This window comes from Hyaena hyaena, unplaced genomic scaffold, assembly GCF_003009895.1.
Source record: "Hyaena hyaena isolate Hyena2069 unplaced genomic scaffold, ASM300989v1 scaffold_839, whole genome shotgun sequence".
Taxonomy (NCBI): Eukaryota; Metazoa; Chordata; class Mammalia; order Carnivora; family Hyaenidae; genus Hyaena; species Hyaena hyaena.
In genome coordinates this window covers 289,970-317,323 of record NW_024081463.1, presented here as the reverse complement: position 1 = coordinate 317,323, position 27,354 = coordinate 289,970, and the positions used below count along the sequence as shown (strand labels likewise).

Genomic DNA, 27,354 nt, shown 5'->3' with positions numbered 1-27,354 from the left:
TTCAAAATTACAAGTAAAGTAGTTGGCAGGTGTGTACTTTACTTCCAAGACCTGCATTCGAGCACCTTGCTTTTACCTAAGAATATGTGCTTTCTGCCTGAAAACCTCAATATGAGAAATCAACATTACCTCATTTGAATCTATTCCATTGTTGACTGACCAGGTTGTTTGGAAATATTCGAGCATCCTCTGCTTGAGCTGCTGGGGCAGGTGATGGACTCGTATAAAGTCCTTCAAATCCTTAGTTCTAGTGTGATAGAGGGACCATCTGGAATACATCCTCTGTATGATCGCCGTCACGTTTCCAAACACCAAGGCGTGCATCAAGGCTAGAGAAGACGACACAGCATACAATGGGAGAGAAATATGATGGAGGGGCTCACCTCTTAAGTCTAAATGTACAGTTTATATGTCCTGAGTTCTGCAGCATATGCCGATGTGGCCCTGTTGATACAGCTGTTTTAGGACAAGCATTTAGGTACAGGCACGTTGCCACAGAGTGCACCCTAAAGTCATCATTTTGATCAGTGTAAAAATCAATCGGAGTAAAATATCTTTCAAAAATGCTCAGTAATAGGCAAAATAAGTCCCTTTGACTCACACTTAATCCATTAGCTGCCGCTCTGGCCATGACAAACTTTATTCTGTACTTTTTGCATCGACATTATTTTTAACAGGTATAGTTCAATAGCCATGATAAGATAATTTTAATATAATTTTATAAAATAAGCTATAAAGTTATAGTTCAATGATTATCATAATAACAGACATTTTAAAAATGAGTCTCTTATAAGTGGTTAGCCCTCGTCTTTCCCCCAAGCCATCACTTAAAATTAGTTTTATGATATTAAATATACACAGTTTTATTAATAAATGTATGGAGAAAGTGGTTAGAAATGTAACTGAGGATTTTCTGAGCAATCTGAAGCTGAGATTAATGTGGCTCCAATGGCCAACCCCACTTTGGCTCTGTGGTTACTAAAATTTTAAAGGAGATATCAAAACATCTGAGACCATTAAAGAAACAAATGCATTCACAGAGGAAAACTGGTATTCTGCCTAGAGGTATCGTTACCACTCTGAGAAGAACCAGGTGGTACACGTACATGGGACTCCTGTTTTGATGAGCTCTCTCAGTCAGATAGTATCTAATCCCCAATTTCTTACTGAACCTTCCCCTTTTTGAAACCACTACCAGATTATAATAAGATAGAAGACTTTGTTCACATGAATTCAAGAGTTGGTGGGGATTGGAGATGGGTCTTCTACTGGAAAAAAAGTGATTTCTAGGAGTTGCCCACTGTGGGGAGTGATCAGGTATCTTAAAATCAGAAAAGACAGGACAGGAATTTGCACTGAATAGTCATTAGCCAAACAGAACTGGAATGGCCTCTGCAGATGCCAGCACATAGTCCAAGAAGTTCTTGGACTCATCTGGGTCTGTGACGTTGGAGGACATGAAGGCTGGTATAGTTACATTTATGGGCAGATAAGTCTCAGTGATACTCAGATTTCAGGTCAGCAGTTTTTGGTTAAAAAAAAAAAAGACTACAAATTTAGTAGTTTGTCTATTAGAATCTCTCAAGGTGTCCCTGTACCAAAATCTCAATGTCCGAGGAGCTCTGTTAAAGTTTCTTATTAGCAAAATGGATACATTAGTGCAAATACACCAACATATTACCACATCTATCTTCCTAAATCTCTACCCCACTTCAGGATAGCCCCAAACAAAATTCTTTCTTTCCTCTACATTTGCCAGAGTAGAGACCACTGGCATACTAATTTCAATCTAATCTAACATTGGAATTAAAATTCTTTCAGGTTATATATCATAATTTCTCTATGAAAGGTATGGTCACCATGCCTCTAAAGACAGCTGGTAATCTGGTAATAATAAGGAAACCCTCAATATTTTGGAAAAGTTACTAGAATAGGGTAAAACTTAGGGTCTATATACAGGAGGAATATAATGTTGCAGTGAGAAGATGGACTTCAGAATTAATCGCATCAGGGTTTGAAACTGACTTTGGCACTCACTTCCTAATTGTGAACTTGGGAAGATAACCTAATTCACTTAGGTGGACACAGTTCCCTTATGTATAAATGGGCATAGTAGTCCCTTATTTATAGGGCTTCTTTGAGATTTAAAGAGTTTATATATATGATATAAACATAAGTATTATATTTATTATAATTTGATTTAAAAATTATATTAAATATATCTTTTTAAAGTGCCTAATATTTTGTGTGAAAAACAGTGGGTGCTCCATTTAGGTTCATTTTCCCCATGACAGTGAAAAGTGTAATCACGAATTTTCAACACACTCAATGGCATAAAACATGGGGGAAAAGACTCAGGCAAGGTTTTCCAGCAACCTCATAAATATTTAAGAGTGGTTGTTTGTGGAAATAACTTCTTGATGAAAGAAATTCAAGAATATTTAATAAGTGCCTGCTCCATACAAATGCAGGTACGTATATATTCTCCCTAAGTTTTAAAAAATGAAACGTTTTCCAACAGGTCAAAACTATCCTAAGAAAAATAGATATGCCTAATAACTTCCTGTTGAGCGGCTCTTGGTAAATTCCAAATAGAGACCCATTCTTCTCTAGAAGCACAGTGGCTCTGATGTCAGATATCTTGTTTGGAAGAAGAGACCTCTATTTATGATAAACACTCAGCAAAGAAGCAATTCTGCTCCAAGTCAAAGAAATTAAACACCAATTTCAGGCTCAGTAAATATACTTATGGGCTCAGTGCTTGGAAGCCCCACCATCTGTAAAAGTATGTAATAGTCTTTCATCAAGATTAAACTGAGTACTAAGAACAATTTTATTTCATTTATTTTAACACTGCTTTCCTTAATTATGTGTATGATTTTAACTTTGCTTTGCTTAATTATAATGTGCGTAAAGCACTTAAAGTAAGAGAAGTGATATGTTCAGACCATTTGGCATCCTAATTGTACATTATCAATAAAATGAATTACTGGATTAATTGTAGCGTTCTCAGTGTTGTTGCAAAGTCCTAGTCTAGACTCGAGTCACCATAATTTCAGCATAGGCAAATACTTCCAATTTAAGTAGTTAAAAAAGTAAAACCCCAACTCCCATAATTTTTCAGTCTCCAAAGGTATTTTGCATCTCTCTCACTGGTTATCATTTTCACACTGGCAAAGAGTGTATGTAACTGTCAGGCCAAATCATATTAAAGTTTGACTCAAGAACAGCAATATCCAGGTCGGTTTAGAAGTTATCATTCACTTTTCCTTTTACTCCTAGCAAATCTGATGTATATAATTCTTGAAGTAGCATGCTGGGGCTGCTGCTGAGTGTGTGGGAGGCTCTTTTGCTTTGTGTAGGAATTTTGTATAAAACGCATTTTGTAAAATCTCCCTTAATACCAAGTCTTGGAGAAAGCTCGATAATGGGGATCTCAGAAGCAAGTAAACAGACCTTCAATGAAAGAGCCTTCCTAGAGGGTTGCCTGCCTCTCTGTCTCCTTTTTCTTCCTTTGTTTTCTCTTTTCCCTTCCCCTTTTTCTTCCCTTCCCCTCTGGTTCCCTTCCTTCCCTTTTTCTCCCTCCCCCCTTCTCTCTCTGGATTTTGGACTCTCCTGAGGTTTAACATCGTTGCTGAGCTCGTTAGCCAACCACCTTCCAGTGCCTTCAGACTCTACAGAGGGACTGTTTGCTCCTGGTATAAAAGCAGACCAGAGCTCCGGCTCTGGGTAATCTTAGCTGTCCTCCTCCTCTCTCCCACCTACTCACTGACCTGGAATTTTCCCCTCCTGCCGGAGTACACTGGGTTGTGGATGGCAGATGGCAAGAGAAAACAGAGTGAGAACAATTTCCTAAATGGCAGTGTAGACATCTTTTAAAAAGCCCAAATTTGTGAACACCACAGCCCATATGGGTCCAAGAAAATTATGTCAGGGGAATATATATATATATAGGATGAGAGGACCCAAGGAAAGCCTTAACTGTTAGGAATTTCACTTTACCTTTTTCAGGATGACAATGCCGCCTTCAACCTGTACATGTCCTCAGTGATGAGTCACCTTCACTAGAAAGCTTTATCTAACCTCTGAGCTTGAGCTGACGGGCCCATCAGTTGGAGTTTATTCGTTAGGTGATACTTGGCAGCCATTACTAGGTGTGATAGAAGAACTTTTAAAGTGTGGGAACACGCTCATTTATATTTTGTTTGGTGGCAAAAATGATATGCAGGACTGATATAAATATTGCCAGAAAGAGTTATATATGTGTAAAAAGACTGACAAGATTATCTTTTGGTGATGGGATTTTATGCAATTCTAATTTTTCTGTGGATTTTTCAGTCTTTTCGAAATGTGCATTATAATAGGAAAAATTAAAATGAGAAAAGAAAGAACATCATCTGCCCAAGTTCTTATTTCCATTACTAAACTGTGAACTCCTCGAAGGAAAGTACCATGACTTAGTCATTTTGTTTCCCCAGCATCTAGCACAGTGCCTGGCATAACTTATGTGTGTCATAAATATTTATGGAACTGAAATGAACCTCTGGTCGTTTGATACTTTCTTTAAAAAGTTTTGTAATCATAAGCAATTAGCTTAGAAAATCTATTATGAACAGTTTAGCCCCAAACCCATCCTGTCACCCCCAACCCAGTCTCCAAAGGGAATCTTTTAAAATGATTTGTTTTAGGTCCTCTCGTGATTTTTACCAATATTTTAGACAACATAATTTTACTTCTGTTGCGTGGCTCATCGTGTTGAGACAAAACCTAAAAACAACCTTCCATCAAAGGTAAGAACTTGGGGGCGCCTGGGTGGCTTAGTCGGTTAAGCGTCCGACTTTCGCTTGGGTCATGATCTCGCGGTTCGTGGGTTCGAGCCCCGCGTCGGGCTCTGTGCTGACTGCCAGCTCAGAGCCTGGAGCCTGTTTCAGCCTGTGACTCCCTCTCTCTCTGACCCTCCCCTGCTCACGCTGTCTCTCTCTCTCTCCTAGAAATAAATAAAACATTAAAAAAATTAAAAAAAAAAAGGTAAGAACTCAGCTCACTGCTGCCTACCTTCCCGTCCCACACTTAGTGGTTATTATTTTTAGCTCATCTATTATGATTTTACAAGGCAAAATTAATATCAATGACACATGAAGAAACTTACACACATACTTAATGGATTGCTCACTGTATTGAACCACCCTCCAGATGAATATATAGGATATTATCAGCACCCCAGGCCTCCTTTGTGTCCCTTTCACAGACACTAACCAGCCTCATTACCAAAGGGAACCACAGTTGTGAATTATATTGCAATCTATAAGCTTGGCTTACTTTTCGTTTCTCTCTCTCTCTTTTAAGTTTATTTATTTTGTGTGTGTGAGAGAGCGAGAGTGTGCACTCATACTGTCAGTGCGAGCCAGACCAGGGACTCAGTCTCACAAACTGAGAGATCATGACCTGAGCCAAAAGTGAGAGTCAGACTCAGTTTACTGCCCCCCCCCCCCCGCCCCCCGCGCCACATGCCCCATGTTGTCATTGTTTTAAAGTATATCATTCTGGTGAATGTAAACGCTATCTAATTTTTGATCTTATTTTACTTGATGAATGATGTTGAGCATCTTTTTATATTTTTATTGTCTATTTGGCATGGGAATCTGGTTGTGAAGTACTTCGTAGAGGTTTTATGCCTTTATAGGTTGTCTTCTCTTACTGTTTTGTAAGCAGTCTTTATATATAATAGATAGGAGCCTATTATCAGATAAGTGTTTGCAAATACTTTCTCCTATCCTATGGATTGCCTCCTTACACTCTTAAATAACATCTTTTGAAAAATACAAATTCTGTACTTCATTTTACCCATTTTTTCCCCTTATGGTGAGGGCTCCAGTGGGAATTAATTTTAACGCACAGTTTTAAGAGGAGTCAAGGTTGTTTTTCAACATGCAGATATACATTTGACCCTGCAACATTTATTGAAAGAAGCATTTCCACTTCACACGGCATGTGACCTGTGTCATAAAATGTCCCTATGAGTGTGGGCCTATTTCTGTACTCTTCCACTGGCCCATTTGTTCCTGGGCTAACATGTACTTTCTTAATTGCTGTAACATTACAGTGCATCTGAATAGTTGTAGCACAAATCTTCCAATTTTGTTCTTCTTTACAATTGCTTTGGCTAGTTTTAGCTCTGCATTTCCACTAATCCTTAGAAAGAGCTTGTCATTTTTCAAACACACACATACCCACCAACACACATCTACCAGATTTTTCACTGGCATTGCATTGAATCTTTAGATTACTTTGGGTAAAACTGGTATCTTTATAATATTGAGTTTTAAAACGATCAGCAGTGTATACCCTTCTGTGACTCCCCTTGTAAATTTTCTCACTAATGCTTTGTAGTTTTCTGTATAGTAGAGTTGCACATTTTAAAAGATATTTTCCTACATTTGATACCTTTATAATAATTGCTTATATTTCATTTTCTAGTTGTTTGTTACTAGCATATAGAAATACTATTAATTTTTGCATATTGAACTTGTACCCATCGGCCTTACAACATTCACTTACTAACTGTAATAGTTGTTTGAAGCTTTTAAAGTAATTTTTTTTGCTTTGGGTGTCTCAGAATTCTCAAATCTCAAAGATTTGTCTGGGTATGGGGTTTTTTTTTTCCATTATTATCTCTTTGATAGTTTTAATAGTCTTCCCATAAATCAGTGGTTAGCACAAACTGTAATTTCTGATACTCACACGGAAGCTTCCCCTTCCATGTCCTCACTCAGCCAGTGAGTCACCTGCAACACTTAATATTGCTCCCACCTGCTTCTGTAGTAAATATTGCATCCCTGTCATTAGTAATTTCATCAGCCTTGGATGGAGATTTCTAGTAAGATGTGTCAGACTCGACTCCATAGGAATATATACCTATAATTTTTTAAAAATAAATTATTTCTGTATATTTGTAGGAATTAAGTGAATAAAGTGGATATTGTGTAAGAAGTTTGCTAGGTCTCAGTGAATCCCAGCACTGGAACTCACTAAAGCCCCACTGCCTCACGTCTAAATTAAGGTGTGAGTAACTTGTATCTCATAGCGTTATGAGAATTAGATGAGCACTGTGTCCCATATTATGAGCTTTTACAATGAGCTCTCAAAGTCATGCAAATAGTTAAAAAATTAAAATGCAGACATCCTTTCTTCTAGCCTAAGGTAATTGTCACAATAATATAGAGTTGTTTCCCACAAACACAAATTTGAGAGGCTTTAACCAATAAATTCAAGTTACTTAGATGTCATCTGCCATTCAAAAGCAGTGATTTCCTAAGTGCTGGCCAAGTCACTCAAATGCTTAAAGCCACTGACAAGTGAGCACTGGTTTTGCACCAAGATAATGGGATCGATGAACATTTAACAAGTGACAAAGAAACGCTATCTGATTACTTCCCATATTTTTTGGCCCTGTGACCAGCATTGCTTTCTACTTACAGTGAACAGCAGGGAATAATTTATGCCTTAACCATTTCCAATTCAGGACCACTCACAATATTTTATGTGGATCCATAGGGATTATTATCTAAGCAGGTTCTTCAAACGTGAAGTCAGTAGGTTAATCCTTGAACATCTGAGCAGTTTCCCACCTTTCCATCAGGAGTAGAAGAAAGGAGTATGGGCAAATATTAAATAAATATAAACTGTGCATATTGGCAAAATGCCTGTCATTTTGCTAAGCTGAGAGATAGGCAATCGAGGAGATCGGCAATTATAGAAGTCATAATACTGGGTATAAAGCAGCCACCATGGTGTCTGGCACATTGTAGCTCTTCAGAAAATGAGAATTCCTATTCTCTGCTCCCTAGGCTGTTGCTGCTGTACGTCAGCCCAGAGCCCATTACAATCGCTGCAGTCCCAGGATGCCGCTTCAGCAGCTCTGCCACAAGCACAGCCTTTCCAAGAAATTCTCCCGATCCCTGGCCCTTGTTTTCTTACTGCTTCTGAACTTCCTAACAGATTTGGCACTTAGCGCTTTACTGCCTGATATTATTACAGCTCTTCCCACATCTTTCAGTCCATATCTTCCAAACTGGATCATAAGTTCCTTGAGGGAAGGCTTGGCTTTACACTTCTTTGATTTCGCCATAGGCTGGATGAGTCATTTCTTAAAGCCCCACATATTCATTTTACATCTCCCACGCAAGGAACCTGGTAGGAACCATCCTCTATTATAAGGCTCAAAAAATGCTAAGTGATAGCTGGGATTAAGGCCATTAAAAGAACATGATAAAATAGGCTTTGGGGGAGAATTGTTATGGGGCAGAAAATACTGATAGAACCCTACTTTAAGAATTCTGGTCTAAGAAGAATGTTTACTTGATCCAGGTAAACATCTACATCTCCTACGACTCCATGAGAGAAGTCTTGTAATTCAGTAAATTTCCAAATATGTCTTTATATATGGAAGTAAGCATTTATCTGCGTTCAAGCTTGGCCTCTTTTCCTTACTGATTGCACGGCATTGGGAAAGTTACTTTATTTCTCCAAGCTTTAGATTTATCATCTGGAATATGTGGATAATGTGTCAATCCCGTTACCAGTTAGGAGGTTTAGAAAAGGGAAATTAAACTAAATATTTCAACAGAGGAAATTCACTATAGAGAATTGGTTTTCCTGGGGCTAGAGAGCTAAATGAACAAAAAGAGAGTCCAGAGGAGCTTCTGTCCTTGGAGATGGATAAACAAAGGGAAAAAGTGAGATCATCAGAACATGGAGGCCCAAAAGAGGAGTTTGTAGAGCCATGAGACACTAGGGCTCCCACTTTGGATGTGGGGGTGCCCCTAACTGATGCGGAGATCTCCAAGAAGATGTAGTGACGCTGGCTCCTGGAGTGCCTGAGGGTGCTGAGCACTCAGCACTTGCTGCTGCTTGGGTGGTTGGCTGCTGAAGGGACAACAAGCGCCAAGAGAAGCAGTCTCCTCTCACCACCTCCTGCTTTCCAGCCTCCCTCTGGCGCTCCCTACCGGCAGAAGTAAATGAAGTCAGCGAGCAAAGAGAAATGAGGTTTGCAGCGTCCAAACTCCAGCATTACAAAACATAGCACAGAAGTCAGGTTTGGGGCTTAGGGACAATAGTGCATGATTCGTCTATTTGTTAAATGGGAGAGTAATAGTGCCCAACCTATGGACTTGCCTTTAGAATTACTCAGGATGTTGTACTGAAGCATTTAGCACAGAAAATGGAATATGAAAACAATTTTAAAATGTTAAATGTTTGTTATTTGTTGGGTGTTTTTCTTTGTTTTTGTTTTAATTTTTAACTAAGTGATCTATCAAACATCCTTAACTCACTCTATTAATACTAATAAAATTTGATAACACCGTGCTTGAGATGACACAATGGAGTTTCAAACATACACCTGCAACTCAAACTCATGTAATTCACAAGAAAACAAAGTTCCTGCCCTTTCAAAATCGGTCCTCAAGTAAATGGTTACACCTTCATCTGTCCAGAAAATAGAATTCTTTGACATCATAGACTTTCGCTGCTAATCTATATGTATATTAAAGTATTTGTCACTGGTTTTCTAATAAGCACTTTTTGACTCTTCCCACTTAAATGTGTTTTAGGACAGAACAAACATAACAGGAATCGTATTACAGATATTTGTTCCTTCTCTTGCTATGAAAAGAATTTCCCTTACCACCAATCAGCATGGTGCAGATGGAGAAGATCTTTTCCGCATCTGTGTTGGCAGAGACGTTCCCAAACCCCACACTCGTGAGGCTGCTGAGGGTGAAGTATAGCGCGGCAATATAGGCACTTCGGATGGATGGGCCCCCCAGGGTATTGTTGCCGTAGTATGGAGATTCTAGTCTCTTTCCCAACTCATGAAGCCAACCTGCAATGGAAGAAAGAGTGAGAACTTAAAGCCACGGCATAAAGTCCCAGTATTAGCACTTGGGGGGGCGATGATAATGAACATTTAGGGACACACTGATTTGTTCAGGGGAAAGAAGAAAGAAAAATTAAGAGGGAGTTAAAGGCAAGGAATAAGATCCCATTGCTACAAAAGCAAAAATATCACTTTTATGCAAGCTGTTCTATATAAGACACACAGCAAAGAAGTGTGCATCTGAGAGCAGATGGGTGGTCAAAGCTAAACAGGTTACCCCAATGCAGGAGGCTCTACCCACAGAGATGGAAACTGGGATTGCTACTGTCAGAAACAGGGTGGTGGATTTCTGCAGTGGTTAAGCTCCTTTCCTCCTATGTCAGATGGAATTTTAAGAGACGAATGGGTTTAATAGGTAGTTTTAAACCCTACATGATGATCCATAGCAACAACCACAGGGAGCTAGACTTCACGCAGATGAAATGTGCTTTATTTCCATCTTGCAAAACCTTGCCCTGTTTTATTCGCTTGGGCTGACATCTAGTTGGCTTGGGAGCCTCAGCTCATGCTACCTCCTCAGGAAACCTTCTCTGCAGCCCCATTCTGCCATTTGGGGGTGGACAGGGAAAACTGCCCTACTAAGAGGTACCTGTAACAGAACTGGATGTTGTTTATAATACTGGTGTATATGTGTGCCCAGACTGATCACATTAAGAGCTTTAAGTACATGCAGTTTATTGTATGTCAACTATGCTGTCATAAAGCTGTAAAAAAAGCTACATTAATAAAGATGAGAAATTGCAAGCATGCCGTTGATGATAATAGAATGGAAACACAGCACAAACACCACTTTAAAATCCTTTCTTGGAAATATTTATCCTTTAAGATTTTGTATTTCAAGATTCTCTCTTTCCTGCTCTTTCTTTGTGTGTGAATGTTACAAAACACTGTGGCAATTCAGCTGAACTCATAAGGTTCATAAGACTTTTGTTAAGAGATGTTATGCACTGACCGCTACGTTCTTGTAAGCACTTCATTTAATGGCTGCCCAAGAAGGGATAGAAGTCATTACACTTTTTAAGTAGTAATAATGCTGTCATTATCAACTAAAGTTATAGGTTATGGAACTCTGCTAGGTAATAAAAATGCACATGTTAAACAACTGGGAATTCCTTGAGACCAAGGAGAACTGTTTAGTGGCAAGTATTGTGTCTTATTCATCTTATTCGTTCTATGTCTCTAGAAAAGTGTTTCTCAATCTTTAGCTTGCCTCAGAAACATCTAGAGGGCTTGTTAAACAGCTATCGCCAAGTCCTATCCCTGGAGTTTCTGGCACAGTTCAGGAGGCCGGGTGGGGGCTGAGAATCTGTTTTTGTAATAGGTTTCCACATGACGCTGATGTTGCAGATGGAGGGGACCATACTTTGAAAAACCAATGCTCTAAAAAATGGTCCGCAACATTGGCTACAGCTGGGAAAGTTTTTTAAAACCACACTGCCCTGTGCCACCTCCACTAACTGCATCAAGATTTCTGGTGCCAAGACCAGGTACTGGTATTTTTTAAAATTTCCCCAGTAGAATCTGATGTGAAGACAGAACCTGGAACCACTATTCCAGAACTTAGCAAAGCACTGACAAGTAAAGTTTAATAAATGGCACTTTAAAAAGTGAATGAATTAATGAATGTATCAGTGGTTCTTGCACTCTACCATAGTATGAGATAGTATGACAACATTGATGCAATAACACAGTGTATGTGCATTTGTAAACCTGTACTAGAATAATGAACATATGTTTGGATGACCAAGAATACTAATGAAATATGAGTCACATGCTATAAAAGGTGATGCTGTTAGTAAGCTATGACTATTTACTCTGTCTGGAAAGGCTTTGTGAAGGAATAAGCTCTAGTGATGGGGCTCGGGGCAGGCTGGCACCAATGTGCCACTTGGGCATGTGAATTATTTGAGCTGAATTATTATCAAAGCCTAATGGACTCAAGAGGAGCTTTTTACTTCCCTATCAACTGTCTGAAAGAATTTAGATACGGGTTCTGTACCAAGAACAGAGCTATTACCAGGGATAACTTTTTACATCAGAAAGATTTGTCGACATGGCACGGCAAACATTTGTTTACCGAACATTTGCTCTTCTCACCCTCCAATGAACTGTCTTTCTTCCCTTTGAAGCCCCCTTGGCCTTAGCTCAGGATGGCATATAAGTCTCAACTGCCTGTCTTTGACCCTCTCGTGTCTATGTGAAACTCCTATATGCACTAAATTAAATTTGTTTTTCTTCTGTTTTCCTGTCTTATGTCAGTGTAATCATTAGGCCAGCCAAAGAACCTACAAGAGAAGAGAAAAACTTTCCTCTCCTACATTAGATTCAACACAGATTTAAATCTGGACTCCTCCATTTATAGGCTGTAGGAATGACTAACTTCTCTGAGCTCCACTTTTCTCATTTGTAAAAACAGGGATACTATCTTACTTGTGGAGCTGTGATGAATTAAATTACTGGCTGAGGTTTAGTGCATTATATCTCTTTTCTCCTCACTTCTCTTACTTACATGGGAACAAGAAAGTACAGAAATCCAGGAAGGCAAGAGAAAGTAGGAGCCCAACACTGAACTATAGTAGAAGAGGCAGGTGGTGACTCCCTGTAGTCAGAAAAACCAACTGTAGGGATTAGCATTTCCTAGCTAATAGAAATAAGAGGGAGAAAATCCAGATGACAGTAATTCTTAAAACTGGGAGAATTATGGGGCTCCTGGGTGGCTCAGTCGGTTAAGTGTCCAACTCTTGGTTTTGGCTCGGGTCATGATCTCATGGTTTCAGCTGGGCCCCAGGTTGCACTCTGCCCTGGCAGCATGAAGCCTGCTTGGGATTCTCTCTTTCTCTTTTTCTGCCTCTTCCCTGCATGCGCTGTCTCTGTCTCTCTCAAATAAGTAAATTAAAAAAAAAAACCTGAGGGAGTTTTATTCCTATTTATGAATCTGAAGAAAGATGTGATTCTTTTGTCAGAACAAAGTACATGTGGAGATACTTGCGCCTCTCTCTATCCATTTTGTCAGTTCATGGCTTCCTGAAGCCCTTTCATACAGAGCAGATTAAAAAGCTCTGTTGTAGAACTTTAAATGAGGGGGAGGAGGAAGTGACCAGGGGTGATTTGATAAAACTGAGTTTAATCTTGTATCGAAAAAGATTTAGAAATAAAGGCAACGTATCCAAGATTAACTGATGAGATATCACAAAAGCAAATCAAATGTGCATTTAAAAAATATTACTGGTATATTTATATGCACCGTAGGAAGCGAGAGCAGACACAGAGGCAAAATCAGGAAGCAGAGAAAACATCTGAATTTATTGTCATAGTCAGGATGTCGATTTCTGCAGCATAGTGTCCCCATAGGCATCTGATCCAGACGCTGTCAGGTATGGAGAACCACAGGATGCTGAATGGCTGCTGGGCTGAGAATTTCTCAAATGTTTTCCAACTTGTGCTCTAAAACGATGCTGTCTTATTACTGCCGGACAAAGAAGTGATTACAGGGGCTTGTCCTTTTGTTCCATATTAGTCATTCCTGCTAATTACTGGGAGGCTGAAAAATGTTATCTTACCCACAGAGTAAATATTGCATGACCTAATTTCTGTTTTAGTTGATGCAGAGAGAAAGAGAAAACCCCAGAAACAATAGAGCTACTGATTCCTCTTGCCTGAATCAGCTCTACAATCAGACCATGAAGAAAGAGCTGGACCCATTTTTGATCTTGAATTAAGGTATTCATTACCTTACAGAACCCAGTCTTCTCACTTAAAAACAAAAAAGCGAACAAACCCAGTCAATATAGTTGGCTAAATTTCTTAATTGGAACAAAAGTAAAATACTGAAGAATTCTCTTCAGTAAATCAGTTTTCATATAGATTGGTTTCTGTAATAAAACCAGAATAAAAGTTTGTATCAGGACATAGAGATCATATTAGTTTCAAACCTCATCCAGGGCCTGTTCATTTACAGTGCGCGAAGCTATCTCAGAAGCAATTCAGGGCGCAAAACACAGAGGAACAACAGACCTACTTTTGTTGATACCGCTCTTCTGTCTAGCCAACTGTTCTGTCTATTTTCAGAAGCATCTTGTTTTTTAAGAAAGGTTGCTACTAAACCGTGTTACAGCTGACAGAGCAAAAGCAATAATGATGATGACAAAACCTGGTAACACGGAAAGGAGGTGACACCCACAAATCCTGGGATTGGCTCTGTGGGCTAAATAAAACTTTTTCACAGAACAGCTAGTCCAAAAGTGAGCACATGTTCACTATAACAAGACAACACGTCACTGTACTGTATAGAAGAAACATTTAACCAATTTGGAAGCCAAGCTTTTTTTATGCTGAAGAAACTCATCTCTAAAGGAAGGGATGTCCTAGAACAGTCTGTCTGTTTCTGCTCAAAAATAATTTTTTTTCTAAAGAAAATGTTGAGGAAAAACACATACACAACACAAAGTAGAATCTAAATATACTGAATACATTGCCATTTGATAAAAACAAAAGACATCATACAATAACCCTGTCATTACTAAAATTGATTAGATAAATAAAAGAGTAGATTTGTGAAACAAAGATAAATTTTAGAAACAGAATGACTCCTTTTTTTTTTTTTGAGGGAGAGGGGGATGGGGGAGGGGCAGAGAGTGCTGAGGCCTGATGCAGGACCGATCTCACCATCGTGAGATCATAACCTGAGCCAGAATCGAGTTAGAAGTTTCACCAATGAAGCCACCCAGGGTCCTCAAGATAGAATGACTCTTAATGATCACGCCCAGAAGAGCCTGTAACTTAGCATAATTGAGTCCACATATTTTTCATGGTATACTTACCATGGGCCCAGGATTTTGCTTAATTACACACTTTTAACACTGCATAGGAGTTTCTGATTATTTTACTCTTTAGGTTCCCTACTCTCATTTACTTACTTTTACTGTGTGTGTGTGTACACAGTTTGTACAGCTGTGACCTGCTTTATACAACATATGTAGTCTTAAAAAGTTTAGGTTAGCATTTGGTCAACGAACAGAGACTTTAGGTTTAATAAAAGGAATAGGAGCATGTTATTTAAGGAAAGCCTATGATGGATTTCTTTGGTCATATAAAATAGCTTCGTAATATGAAAAACTATCCAGTAAAATATAGCCTTATTAAATCCTGTTTATACGTGTGCGTTAAGATGTGTTTGTATAGACAGAGAAAAGAGAGAACGGATTAGCACGTGCATAATCATACCTATAATCAAATGGTATGATTTTGGTATGAACGAATTTTTTTTACTTAATTTGGTATGAACGAATCACGTTGCATTAGGGTATAGTGAGAAGCAAGAATGGAGTCCATGCTAGCGTTTTCGTGTTACTAGGTTGGCACATAGTTTACATTTTACTGCCGGCTTCCTGCGCCCCAGACACTCCGCTAAGGCAGTACATCTTCTGTGTCATTTACAGGCACTAACTGTATGGAATAGGTACACTTATCATCCATATTTTGATTCATTATTTCATTAATCATTATAGTGATTTAGAAATCATTCTCCTCATTTTAAATATGAGAAAACTAAGGCTCAGAAAGATTAAATAACTTGCTCAGTATGGCAGTATCAGGGTTTTAATCCAGATGTGTGTGCTGTCAGAACCCAGGTTCTTGGCCACTATGCACAGTGCATCAACGTAATACATGTATAGGCCCAAGAGTACTAGTGCTGTAGTGAAACTCAATGTCTTTACAAGCGAGGTGCCCTTCATTATTATGGTATATGTACATAGTAAGAAAGAAACAGTCTTAGATAAGGCTCCGCAGAAGCCCACCCTGAGGCATGGCTTTAACTACAAGTAATTTATTTAAGTCTTAGATCCAGTAAATATCTTTAGGAGGCAGTAGCGAAGGGACACAGAGAGTGGAGGCAGCCAATGAATCAATTTATCCCTATAGGCAATAGGAGCTTAAGCCCCCTGGGGAACCCCTGGACCAAGTGTAGGCAACACCCGTTGGAGCAGGGGAATATATACACCAACTACCAGCCATCATTGATTGAGGGCAGCTCTAAGGGAGCATGACTTCCCCACCATGGCCATGACTGCTAGCAAAGGAGCCTTCGACATCTGAAGACAGTGCCTCAGGCATAGACAGAGATTCTAAAGATAGCAGTCATACAGATTGAGGGTACACAGGCTGGGAGGTGGGGGGGTGTGGGGGGTGGGGCGGGCAGTACCAGCAACATTTGCAACAGCTGTCAACACTCACTAAATGCCAAGTATTCTGCTAGGCTTTCACATAACATTATTTTCATACAACTATCACAACTACTCTGCCCCCTTTTTTTTTTTAACTGATAGAGTCCAACAGAGAAGTTCAGCAGTTCTCTCCCTTCTGTTAGGGGACTTTTAGAACTGAGAGGTAAATCCGTGCCTTTTTAACTAAACATGCATGATCCTGGCGCTATACTGCTTCTAAAGAAGTAATCACTTTAAATGATCTTTTTAATTGTGCTTGTTGAAACCGTCATTAAATAAGTTTGCATTTCCAGTGGCCACTTTTCCTTAGCGTGGGGGATTGTGTCCCTAAGGCACATATCATAACAGAGAAAATAGAGGAAGTATCCAAATATAACCCACAATGTAGACATGGGATAACATGGTATTTAGAACCTGAATATTGCTTCAACAGGGATCAAGAGGTTTCTAATGTAAATTCCAAGCGTAGAAAATACTATGGTGAACATTTGCTTCCCCTCCCTCCATACTTAATCCTTTTGGACTTCATTCAGATGAGAGGTAGAAAAACGCTGTGAGTCCTAAGGCAAGAGGTATCTGACTAGGAGAGGCAAAGCCGCGGGAGGCCATGACTGTGGGCTGTGGGGCACAGCAGGAGAACTTCTCTGGTCTCTTCAGCCTCTCCCCAGAGGCCAATGTGCGGGCCTGCCCAGCTGCAGGGATGATCGAGAGATATCAAGAGGGGTGTCAGAAGTCTGAGTGTGTGCATGTGTCTATGTGGGTTTGTGGGGGTGGTGATGCTGGGGCAATGGAAAGCCGAAGCTTGTGTGAGTTATTGTATTTACTGCTATACAGTCAAAAAGGGTTGTGAAAGTCAAACAAAATACCACAAAAAAACTTTGAGATTTCATCTCTATTGTCTCTCTCTTTGTTTAAGTTTATTTATTTATTTTGAGAAAGACAGAGAGCACAAGTAGGGGAGGGGCAGAGAGAGACTCTCAAGCAGGCTCCTCATGCAGAGCCTGATTTGGGGCTCGAACCCACGAAACCGTGAGATCATGACCTAGGCTGAAATCAAAAGTCACTCAACCAAATGAGCCACCCGGGTGTCCCTTCACTGTCTCTTAAAATATCCACATATTTACCTCCATTCCTTAAAGTTCAACTAGTGCCTGCCACAATAGTTTCCTGTTGTGTTTGTTTTTTTATTTAAACCGACTTTTTATTTTGCAATAGTTTTACCTAACATAAAATCTGCAAAGAGTACAAAGAATCCCCTTATATCCTTCACTCAGTTTCTCCTAATGTCAGCATCTTAATATTTATCAAACTATGAAATTAACATTGGCATGTTACTACTAACTAAACTATGGACTTTCTAGATTTTAATGTAGGAATAAAGTTAAGGAGAAGTTCAGAGACTTAGATTCCAGAACTCACTCTCCACCTTCCACTCTATTCCCATGTTACATGGTGTGACTGTGGATAAGACTAGAGAGGCACCAGGCTACAGTGGTATTAGATATTGATTTGTTGATTCCACTGAGAAGAAGGCATCAGTGAATCTGGGGTCCTAATTTGAACAGGAAATCCATTGCTTGGAGTTCCCACTAACCTCACATTTTGGTTCTCATAAACTAAGAGGGGCCTTAACATTTCTGAAATGGTGTAACCTACTTTTGAGGTAAAAGTCTGAAACAAAAAGAATAGTGGAGATCGGACTTAGAGTCAGGTCCTGATCAGTCAGATGGAGGTCCTAATCTTGGCCTTGCCATTAATTAAGTTGATGTCTGATCCTTTATGCACCAATAGCCTTTCTAGTCTTCCATTTTTCCATCTTGAAGATGAGGTGATTGGATTGAGTAATCTCTTTTCTTTTAATCTTTTAGTAATCTTTCTCAGATCTCACAGATTTTATGAAATAAGATTCTGTGACATTTCTTCACAAATGGTCAACTTTCCTAAAGCAAAATGCTTATGTAATAACACATGATCTTATGAATTCATTTTTTATTTGTCTTTAATTATTTGAGTGGTGGCCCATTAGCAAATATTGATGGGATAAGGATGGAAGGTTTTCACATCTTGATGCATGTACCATTTCTGCTCTATTTCCACTGCTGAATAATTTTTCTGAAGCAATATTATGTTCTATTGGTACTATCAAGAAAAAAATGTACCACTTGAGCTAAACCAGCCCAGAGTTTGCCAGTTCTCTAAAGTCTATTTAAATATGAAGTTTGTTCAAAATAAATGTCCTGAATATTGATTACTAAGGTATAGCATTTCACTTAAGCAATGAATTTAAAGATTACACACTATAATAAACTACCAAAATAGATTGTCATCACATGAAGCAAAAAAACAAATCCAAAACCAACCAAACAAAAACACTCTAGAAAGAACATGAAATGTAAAATAACCTGAAGCCACAGTTGGGCATCTACTATAGAGCTTCCTGATTGATCCTAAGAAGAGGCAGTTTAGGCCATCTGTTTCCAGCCAACTGGGACACTACCAAATGCCTCTCAAATCTTGGCTAAAAATAGAGGAAACTCTAACAAAGATTAGGCTTATGGCTAAGTTAACAGAACATAAACTATGAACTATTTACCTTTAACTGTCCTACATAATATGCTCATACCACTCTCAGTTCACCATTCAGATCTGCCTGAACAGGGTATTTTTTCCTGAGGAATTGCTCATATGCTTTTTAGGGCTTAAAGGGTTTGTGAGACATGCATTCATGGCTGAGCTCATTTACAAAGACAGCTTGTCACTCAGTAAGAAAATTCTAATCTAAAGCACTCATCCTTTGCACAAAGGGACAAAAATCTATCTCAAGAAAATAATTAAGGATAAAAATAATTGAATCCGGCCAAATTATTTTACTTTATTGGTATGCTAAAGTTTATTTTCATTACCTGCCCCCAATTTCCATCTTATTCTCTCTTTTCTCTCAAAGATTTAGAGTTGCTACAAATCTAGGGGGGAGAAATGGACACATCTCACATTTGCAAACCATTTCTCAGGGGTAGTACTTGCCTGGCAGTCATTTAAATTAGAAGGAGAGGCTTTGACATCCATTAAAAAGGAATCTCAAGTTTCTCTGGTTTGCAGAACTTCAAAATAAAGTTCTAATTACATTTCTTCCAAATGCATTAAAGGAGATATATTTTCTGACATCTCAATTATAAAAGCAACTCAAATAAATTAAGCCACATAATATGCTGGAATATTGCATTCAAATACAGTAAAACCTTGGTTTGCGAGCATAATTCATTCTGGAAACATGCTTGTAATCCAAATCACTTATATATCAAAGCGAATATCAAGAACCATTGGCTCAGTTGTGATCACATGACCTTCGGTGTCACTTACTACTTGTGTTCCAAGACATCTCTCCTTGATCAAGTTAAAATTTATTAGAAATGTTTGCTTGTTTTGCGGAATACTCGCAGAACAAGTTACTCGCAATCCAAGGTTTTACTGTACTTCATCAAAGAGTCCTGTGGATTTTATTTATCTTCACTTGGTATTGAAACTGTTCCAAAGGCAGTTTCTTCAAGTTTCTAGGAAATGCCCAAGTCTCCTAAATGAAATACCAACTTTGAGGTGTCGGCCTGTTCTCCATTCGAAGACCTGATTCTAATTCATGTACAGTAACGCATTTAAAAACATATAACTAACTTTGTTTGATGGCTTGATGGGGAATGAAATACAGTAAGTGATGGAAGTTACCATGAGCATTCCAAATAAGTTTTTAGCCAGCATGTGGCTGAGTGGTCGGATGTGAAGTAAACATAGGGTGATGGGGTGCGCCCAAGACACTTACAGGTGGCGTGGAGAGTTTTACAAATGAGAAGTAGAATAGAGGGCATACGGGCAACGAATCGAGGAACAAGAGACACAGGAAAATTGCGGACCAGAAACGTGACAACAGAGAAATGTGTCAGACCAGGCAGTGCAGTAAACCTGGACAACCCAGAAGGCAGACAGTATAGCATAGGAAAGTACTACTTAGTTGTGTCATGTTGGCTAAGTTACTTGGCCTCTTTGGGCCCTGTCTCCTTCTTGCTAAAATGGAGAACATGACAGCAACTCACCTCATAGGCAGTTGTGACATCAGGTGACACAATTCACAGAAAGGTTTCGTGGAATGCAGTATTAAACACAATAAGCACTAGTAAAAAGCTATTCTTATTGCCGCTGTGGTTTGAAAGGAATGAAGGTTTTCTGTCTTACTGAAAGTACTACACACTTCTAAAATCCTTCATTCCTGAAAATCGGTATAAAACGTGAACCCAGCATCTCATTTACCTCAATAGAAAATAATGAACACATAGAAATAACTTACACAATGACATCATTCGTGCACATCGGGGATTTTGCGCCATTCATACTACAAATGCCACTTTCCATCATGAGGTACTGAAGACACACGAAATGGATAGGACGTAGGCTCAGAGTATTTTGTCATCGATCTGCTTTGCCGCTACTTCGTCCGTTGTGGTAAAAAAAAGTCTGTTGTAGTGCTCTTGTCTGTGTCTTTGTAGCCGAAGACCACACACTGATCACCCAATCATGGAATAGTTTATGTATTATTTACTTTAATCCTATATTGTGTAACAATCTCTTCCAATTCTAAGAGCCAAGCATTATAATCTGAACTGTTGGTATTAAAATATTAGTACTTAGAAAGGCTAAATCAAACACGATCAAAAGTCAACGTGTGTTAAGAAGGACCGGCTTTTAAATCTGGATTTGTCTTAGTTGAGAGTCTTTATACCTGTTAATATGCCATACTACCTCTTGATCCTTCTTGTCAGTCAAAGTTTGGGTATTAACATGCTTTCGATTCACTTCATCTCTTTCACAGGAATGGCTGCTCCAGTTGATTTTTCTATGTAATTGCTGCTCTCTTCCACCTGTTCCCTTCCACTTGCTTATAGTCACCATCATCAAGGACATGTGGTCTGGAGACATGGCGTCATTTTTATTTTGAGCGTGGAAACTTTTGTGCCGCTCTTCACCTCCCCACCACCCCAATCGGAAGCCCTAGCTATTATTCCAGAGATAGTTGGTGGGAATTGATGTGTTCATGGTCAGTGTATGCAAAAGTGGGGAACGTGAAAGCTTTTTGGAACCAGAGACTGAACTCTCAGCAAGTCCCCAAGGCTTCATTTTCCAGGAATAGAACTCTTTCCTTGTGGACTTTGCAAGAGACTTTATATAGGTCAGGCCCATGCTGTGGAGAAATTAAAGACCACACAGCTTTTGTTTTTCTTCTGAAAACCCACTTTTCTAGTAGTTTCTTAGACCTTCTTAAAAATATTAGATAAACTAAGTACTTTGAATCATGCTTTAACCATCTCATTCATCGGCATCTAACCTTCAATTTTACCCACAGACACCAACTCTATTTACATATTCATTATTTGGCAACATTAATGCCCTTTTAATGGATTTAAAGCAATGGAAGCAGGAGAGGAGATGGTTTAGTCACCAGCCTGGCACACAAAAGTTGGTTTAACTCATATTGTAATCCAAGTACATACAGTAGATAGCTTATTTACACATTTGCTTAAACCTGACCCTAACCATTTGGGGAAACAAATGTGTTTATATTTTCATTGGATGGTATCTTCTGAAATACTTTTAGTCCAGCTTCTGGAAAACAGGTTTCAAATGCCAAGGGGCAGGTTTTGTAGAGGCGAGTCAGGGAGAAAGCTGTCCCACTCTGGGCATGTGGCAGAGGGGGTGAGAAGCACACAGTAATGACAACAGGGAAGTCCCAGGTACCAGAACACCCAGAGAAAATATGGCAGGTGCTGCAGTAGCAAGCTCAGCAGAGCTGAGGGAGCAGTTTCTTCTCAGGAAGAAACTAAGCAGCCAGGGCTCTAATGAGTCCAGGCTAGGGTGGAGGCAGGATCTGGTTCCCAGTTCTAACTGCTGAGGACCCAGGAACACATGAGTTGCCCTGTAGTCACAGCCCTGGTTCTCTCTACGACTAGGATTGAGCCCAATATGCCTCCCCTGGCTCCCCACTCTTCGGCCCTGCTTCTACTCTCTTCGTCCAAAACATGGCAGCATTTCCAGTGTTTAAAAATACAGTCGTCAAGGCCTCAGCTGCAATTTCTCCAACTTTAGGAGGTTGCCTTTTTCAAGCTCACATGACGTCACTTCCTGTGCTTGGTTTCCCTTTTCCAAACATCCTGCAGATTGTTCATATCTGTTTTTCATGTTTTGCCTCAGAACTGAAGGCAGTTTTTGTTTTGTTTGTTTGCTTGTTTTGGTCAGCAACTGTACCTTCATGAAAAGACTTGGTTCCCGAACTTTCTGTTTTCACATCCAGTTCCCAGCCAAGTGTACATTCAGATTAATTCTCTTTCTTTACCTCCCATCACTCCTGAAGAGAGGCCTTCTTGAGCCAGGACACTAAAATATTACTTTCATTGCTTCCACCTGTTCAGTGGAACAGTAGTCTCTCAATAGCCCCTAATTCATTAATTAACTAATTCACTCACTTAGCAATATGTAGTGACCATGTTTGAGATACTGTGTGAGATGCAAAGATAAGGGAGTTGGGTCATCATTGCCTTGCAGTCTAAGGGAACTCTAACAATAGTGCACATTTACTTGAACTAAGTGCCCCTTCCTGGAGCAATCAGAAATGATTTAAAGGAGGAAGAGGATTCAAATTGTATTGCACAGAATGGGTAGGATTTAGAATAACAGATGTTTAGGGAGAGTGCAGAGGCATCAGGCCAGGAACACTGAATACACGTATGGAGAGAAGGAATTTATGCAATGTGGCTGAAGTGAAGGCTATGAGACAGGAAGTTGTGTAAAGTATATTTAACCTGCAAGTTTGCAAACTTAAGATACCCTTCTTTTCTTCCAAGATATGAAAAAATCAACAAAAATCAACAGAAACAATCCACCAAAAGAGAAGTTGGGTTTAAACTGCTACATCGAGGACTAATATTTGATATAATGGATAACACGGTGGCAAGAATATTAAGCCTTCGCATAAAGCAACAGGAAAAACTGTCAAATCATTCTCCCCCTATGGATATGCAAGTGTGTGTCTATGTGTGCACGCATGTGCATGTGTGTGTGAGAGAAAGAGACAAGGAAATCACAAATAATATGGGGATGAAGTTTGTATGATTCTTGATAGAGTCAGGTGCTGGAGGCTGGCTCCAGCTGGTCCAGGGGTCCCTGAAGGATGGACGCTCTTGGCGAGAGAGAGTGAGAGAGCCCTGAGATTCTCTCTGATCTCCAGGTAGGCATTTCTGCACTGTCGGTGTTGGTGTCTTTATTTATAGGTCAAATGATAACATGGCATCAGAAAAAGGAATTTTTACAATGGAAAACTCTGTGATAAGATGCTTTGAAAAGTGTACAAGAACAAGTTTTTCGGAAGTATTCTTGCAGAATTACCCCAATCATAGCGAGGTTGAGTAAATCTTACAACTAAGGAAATAACAGGATGCTCGTAGTGAAAAACAGGATGACATACATATTTGTTCTAAGTTAATAACACTAAGATTAGGACATAGGTCAAGTTGTAATAGATAGGCTAGGAGTCATTTTGATTGGCTCACAAGAGGACGAATGTTTTTGAGCTGGTTAATAAGTTGTTTGTAGAAACTTTTTTGACTTGACGCTGAATGTGTAAACAGCATGGAGGCCCTAAATGTGTCTGCCTTTGTTTTTGGGTTATGTTCTAGCTACTCTTACCTATCCTCATCCCAGCCTCCATTGTAATGGAGGGTGTTTGCGGAAAGTAGGCCTTAGGGAAGGGACTGCCATATACCACCAGTTAGAAAAGCTATAAGTAGGGGCGCCTGGGTGGCTCAGTTGGTTAAGCGTCCAGCTTCGGCTCAGGCCATAATCTCATGGTTTGTGAGTTCGAGCCCTGCGTCGGGCTCTGTGCTGACAGCTAGCTCAGAGCCTGGAGCCTGCTTCAGATTCTGTATCTCCCTCTCTCTCTGACCCTCCCTTGCTCACATGCTGTCTCTCTCTCAGAAATAAATAAAACATTAAAAAAAAAATAAACAGAAAAGGTGTAAGTATTAACTTAAGTTCTTCCCTTATCTGTTCCTTAACTCTAAATTAGGCTCTTTGTCTCAGGGCCAGGCTCAATTGTAATTCTTGTGTTCTTAACCCCCTTTATTCTCTAAGTCTTGGATCTGCAAGGCCCATAGGAAGAGCCTTTTGACAATCATCTACAGTGCTTTCATCTAAAATCTCTTTTGAAAAGGCAGGAATATGCTCTTCCTTATGAGGTATCTGTGTGGGGAATATTGGTCTGATTTGGAACATTGTGAGGCCCGGTCAATACCAGCAGGCTCATTTCCAACATGAGTCAGTAGTAGCAGAAGGAGATACTAGTTTCGCTTCTCATGGCAGGAGCTGTGCAAACACTGCCATTTCCTTGCTGTGACTGCCATCCAGAGAGGCCGGTGCGGCTCCCGGCAGTCAGGGTGGGGGGTTTCAACTTTATTTTGAGAATATTTATAACACAAAAAGATAATGCACATCCTTGATATATAGAAATAACTTCTGAAGAAACGATAAGGCAAAAGGTACTGAGGCTTTGAGAAAGTGCTGGAGAAACCTTTTGGGATTCATCTCAGGGTCATTTGTTCTAACAAAATTCAATAAATGTAGAAGGAGAAACGCTTTTCAGTCTTCCGAGAGGCTCACAGCTGAAGAGTTCAGGTTGTTGGCATTCAAGCCTTACACGGGTATCTAGATTATAATTTCTAATCATTATGAATCATCATCTCTATGACTTAAAACACTTACGAAACCTTTTAAGGATCTTGCAAAACTCTCGCACCTCCAGTGATTTCACTTAGGTCTTATTTTTCTCCCCTCTCATTTTGCAGTAATCTATGTAATCAGTTTTTCATCTCCATCCCTTAGCCCTGTTTCCTACCCCTCACCACTGGAGGCCTGACTGCACTTTAATCTCATCTGATTATCTGCCTGCAGCTCCCCTTCGACCGCTGCTTCTTGAAGGTAGGAATTATTGTCTGTCTTATACACTTGATTTCCAAGCCTAGCTCAGGGTGTGGCACCTAATATGCACTTGATACATATTTATTAAGCGATAAAACATATCCTTCTCAATCATAAAGACCACAGAATAGATACACTTGCCATGAATATAAAACAGGCACTGGGTAGGCAGAATGGCTTGGACTGCATGACTACTTAACAATCTGACTTCAGGGAAGCTGGCCCTCTAAGTTCCAGCTTCTTCCACTAAAAAAGGAACTAAAAATGCCTTCTTGTTAGTTGAGAGGTGTGAGGAAGATAATTTTATCAAACATCTGTCATGGTGCCCGGGGTATGATTACTGCTGAAAACTTTGGCTCCTGTTCACCTTTTTTTGCAGTCTTCCATCACTGTGTCACAAATAACTAGATTATTCCAGAACGAATTTGCTTTCTACATTAAAAGAGGAGTTGACCATTAATTTTCATCTTATATCATGCATATAACTAAAAATGGACATATGCCCGTGGGAACACTTGGGTGTTAGAATAAAATGACCCGTTACTACAGACAATAATAAAATATACCGAGGCATCACCATCACTTAGCAAAACCATATGACTCCTGATTGATTTCACCAAAGTGTCTAAATATTTGAAGGACATTTTGACCCACTGTTTGGATTTGACATTTGATGCCTCTCTCCATCTAGACGCCACCATTGTTCTATCTCATGCTCTTTGCTCCTTGTTCAAAGAAACAAACATATTTTAATTATGCTCTCTGATAAGCATGGTTAGTAGAAATGGAACAAATACAGTTGATGATATTTAAACTAGAGCGTGTTCAAATTGGCTAGTTCCCCAAACAAAATGACTTGATTGAAAATAAACATCTTTTAGGAACACTGAAGGCAGCAAACATTGATTGGGGACAAAGTAAACATGATAGAAATAATAAAAATATAAAATTCACAGTAGCTAAAATGGCACAAAGTAAAATTGTTACTGACCAAAAAATGATGGTAGAATAAAATCTTGTTTTTCAATACAAAAACATTTTTTTAAATGTTTGTTTATTTTTGGGAGGGAGACATAGTATGAGTAGGGGAGGGGCAGAGAGAGAGGGAGAAGCTGGCTCCAGGCTCTGAGCTGTCAGCACAGAGCCCAATACAGGGCTTGAACTCACAAACTGTGAGATCATCACCTGAGCCGAAGTCAGATGCTTAACAACTGACCCACCCAGGCACCCCTGGGCTTTAATGTTTTATTTATTTTTGAGACAGAGAGAGAGAGTGCAAGTGGGAGGGTCAGATAGAGAGAGACTCAGAATCTGAAGCAGGCTCCAGGCTCTGAGTGGATGTGGGCTCGAGCTCACAAACTGTCAGATGATGACCTGAGCTGAAATCGGATGCTTAACTGAATGAGCCACCCAGGTGCCCCGCACCCCCACCCGCCAGAATAAAATCTTAATAAAAATTAGTTCTCTAAAACTTGCTTGAGAAAATTGGACTTGGTAGAAATGTCACAAAAGAAAACTCATTCTGTCTGATGTGGAATTTGAAAAAAAAACTGATTAACGAATTAAATCTTTGGTCTAAAATTTACATAGAAAAAAACTTATCTTGGTAAAAATAATTTCAATAGAAATTTTAAAAAGAAAGTGGAAAGAAATTATTTGACATTTTTGTATAGGTATTTGATACAAAAATTAAATTAGTATAGGAAGTTCCAGCAAGTACCTTCCAGAAGAGAAGTCAGAAATGTTGTTGTTTTAGTGAAAATGTCTGTATTACTAAATATACAGTGGAAACGTCCTTAGGGGTCAAGACAAACAAACATCCACAGAGTTAGTTAAAATGTGAGGTTCAAAATGGTAGGATCAAAACATGTGCTGTCATCAAAATCAATTCAATAGTTGGTCAAATAAAGATTTTTAAATTATTTGATTGATGCCTCAATGCAATTATTGACTCATAGAAAATAGAAACTTTTCCTAAAATAATTCTACGCAGCTTACCATCCAAAGATGGAATCTTTCCCTTCCAAAGAATGAAAAGTATTTGACTCACCAATTTTAAAGAATGCAAAATTCTCTAACTTGGCAGTGGCAATGAATTACTATTTGTCCCCCTTTCCCATCTCTCTGTCACACACCCACTCAATATGGCCATGACATTTGTAAAGAATGACTACTGGGGTG

General features: G+C 39.4%; 1 protein-coding gene across 1 annotated transcript in view; it reads right to left on the bottom strand.

Moving 5' to 3' along the window:
• KCNH8 (potassium voltage-gated channel subfamily H member 8) overlaps positions 1-27,354 on the bottom strand; it is a 365,145-nt gene that overhangs the window by 61,199 nt on the left and 276,592 nt on the right. Inside the window, exons 8-9 of the mRNA XM_039219708.1 lie at positions 9,686-9,883; positions 130-329 (exon numbers count right to left, since the gene is read on the bottom strand). Of these exons, the coding sequence (XP_039075639.1) occupies positions 130-329; positions 9,686-9,883 (398 nt within the window). The remainder of the gene's footprint in view (positions 1-129; positions 330-9,685; positions 9,884-27,354) is intronic.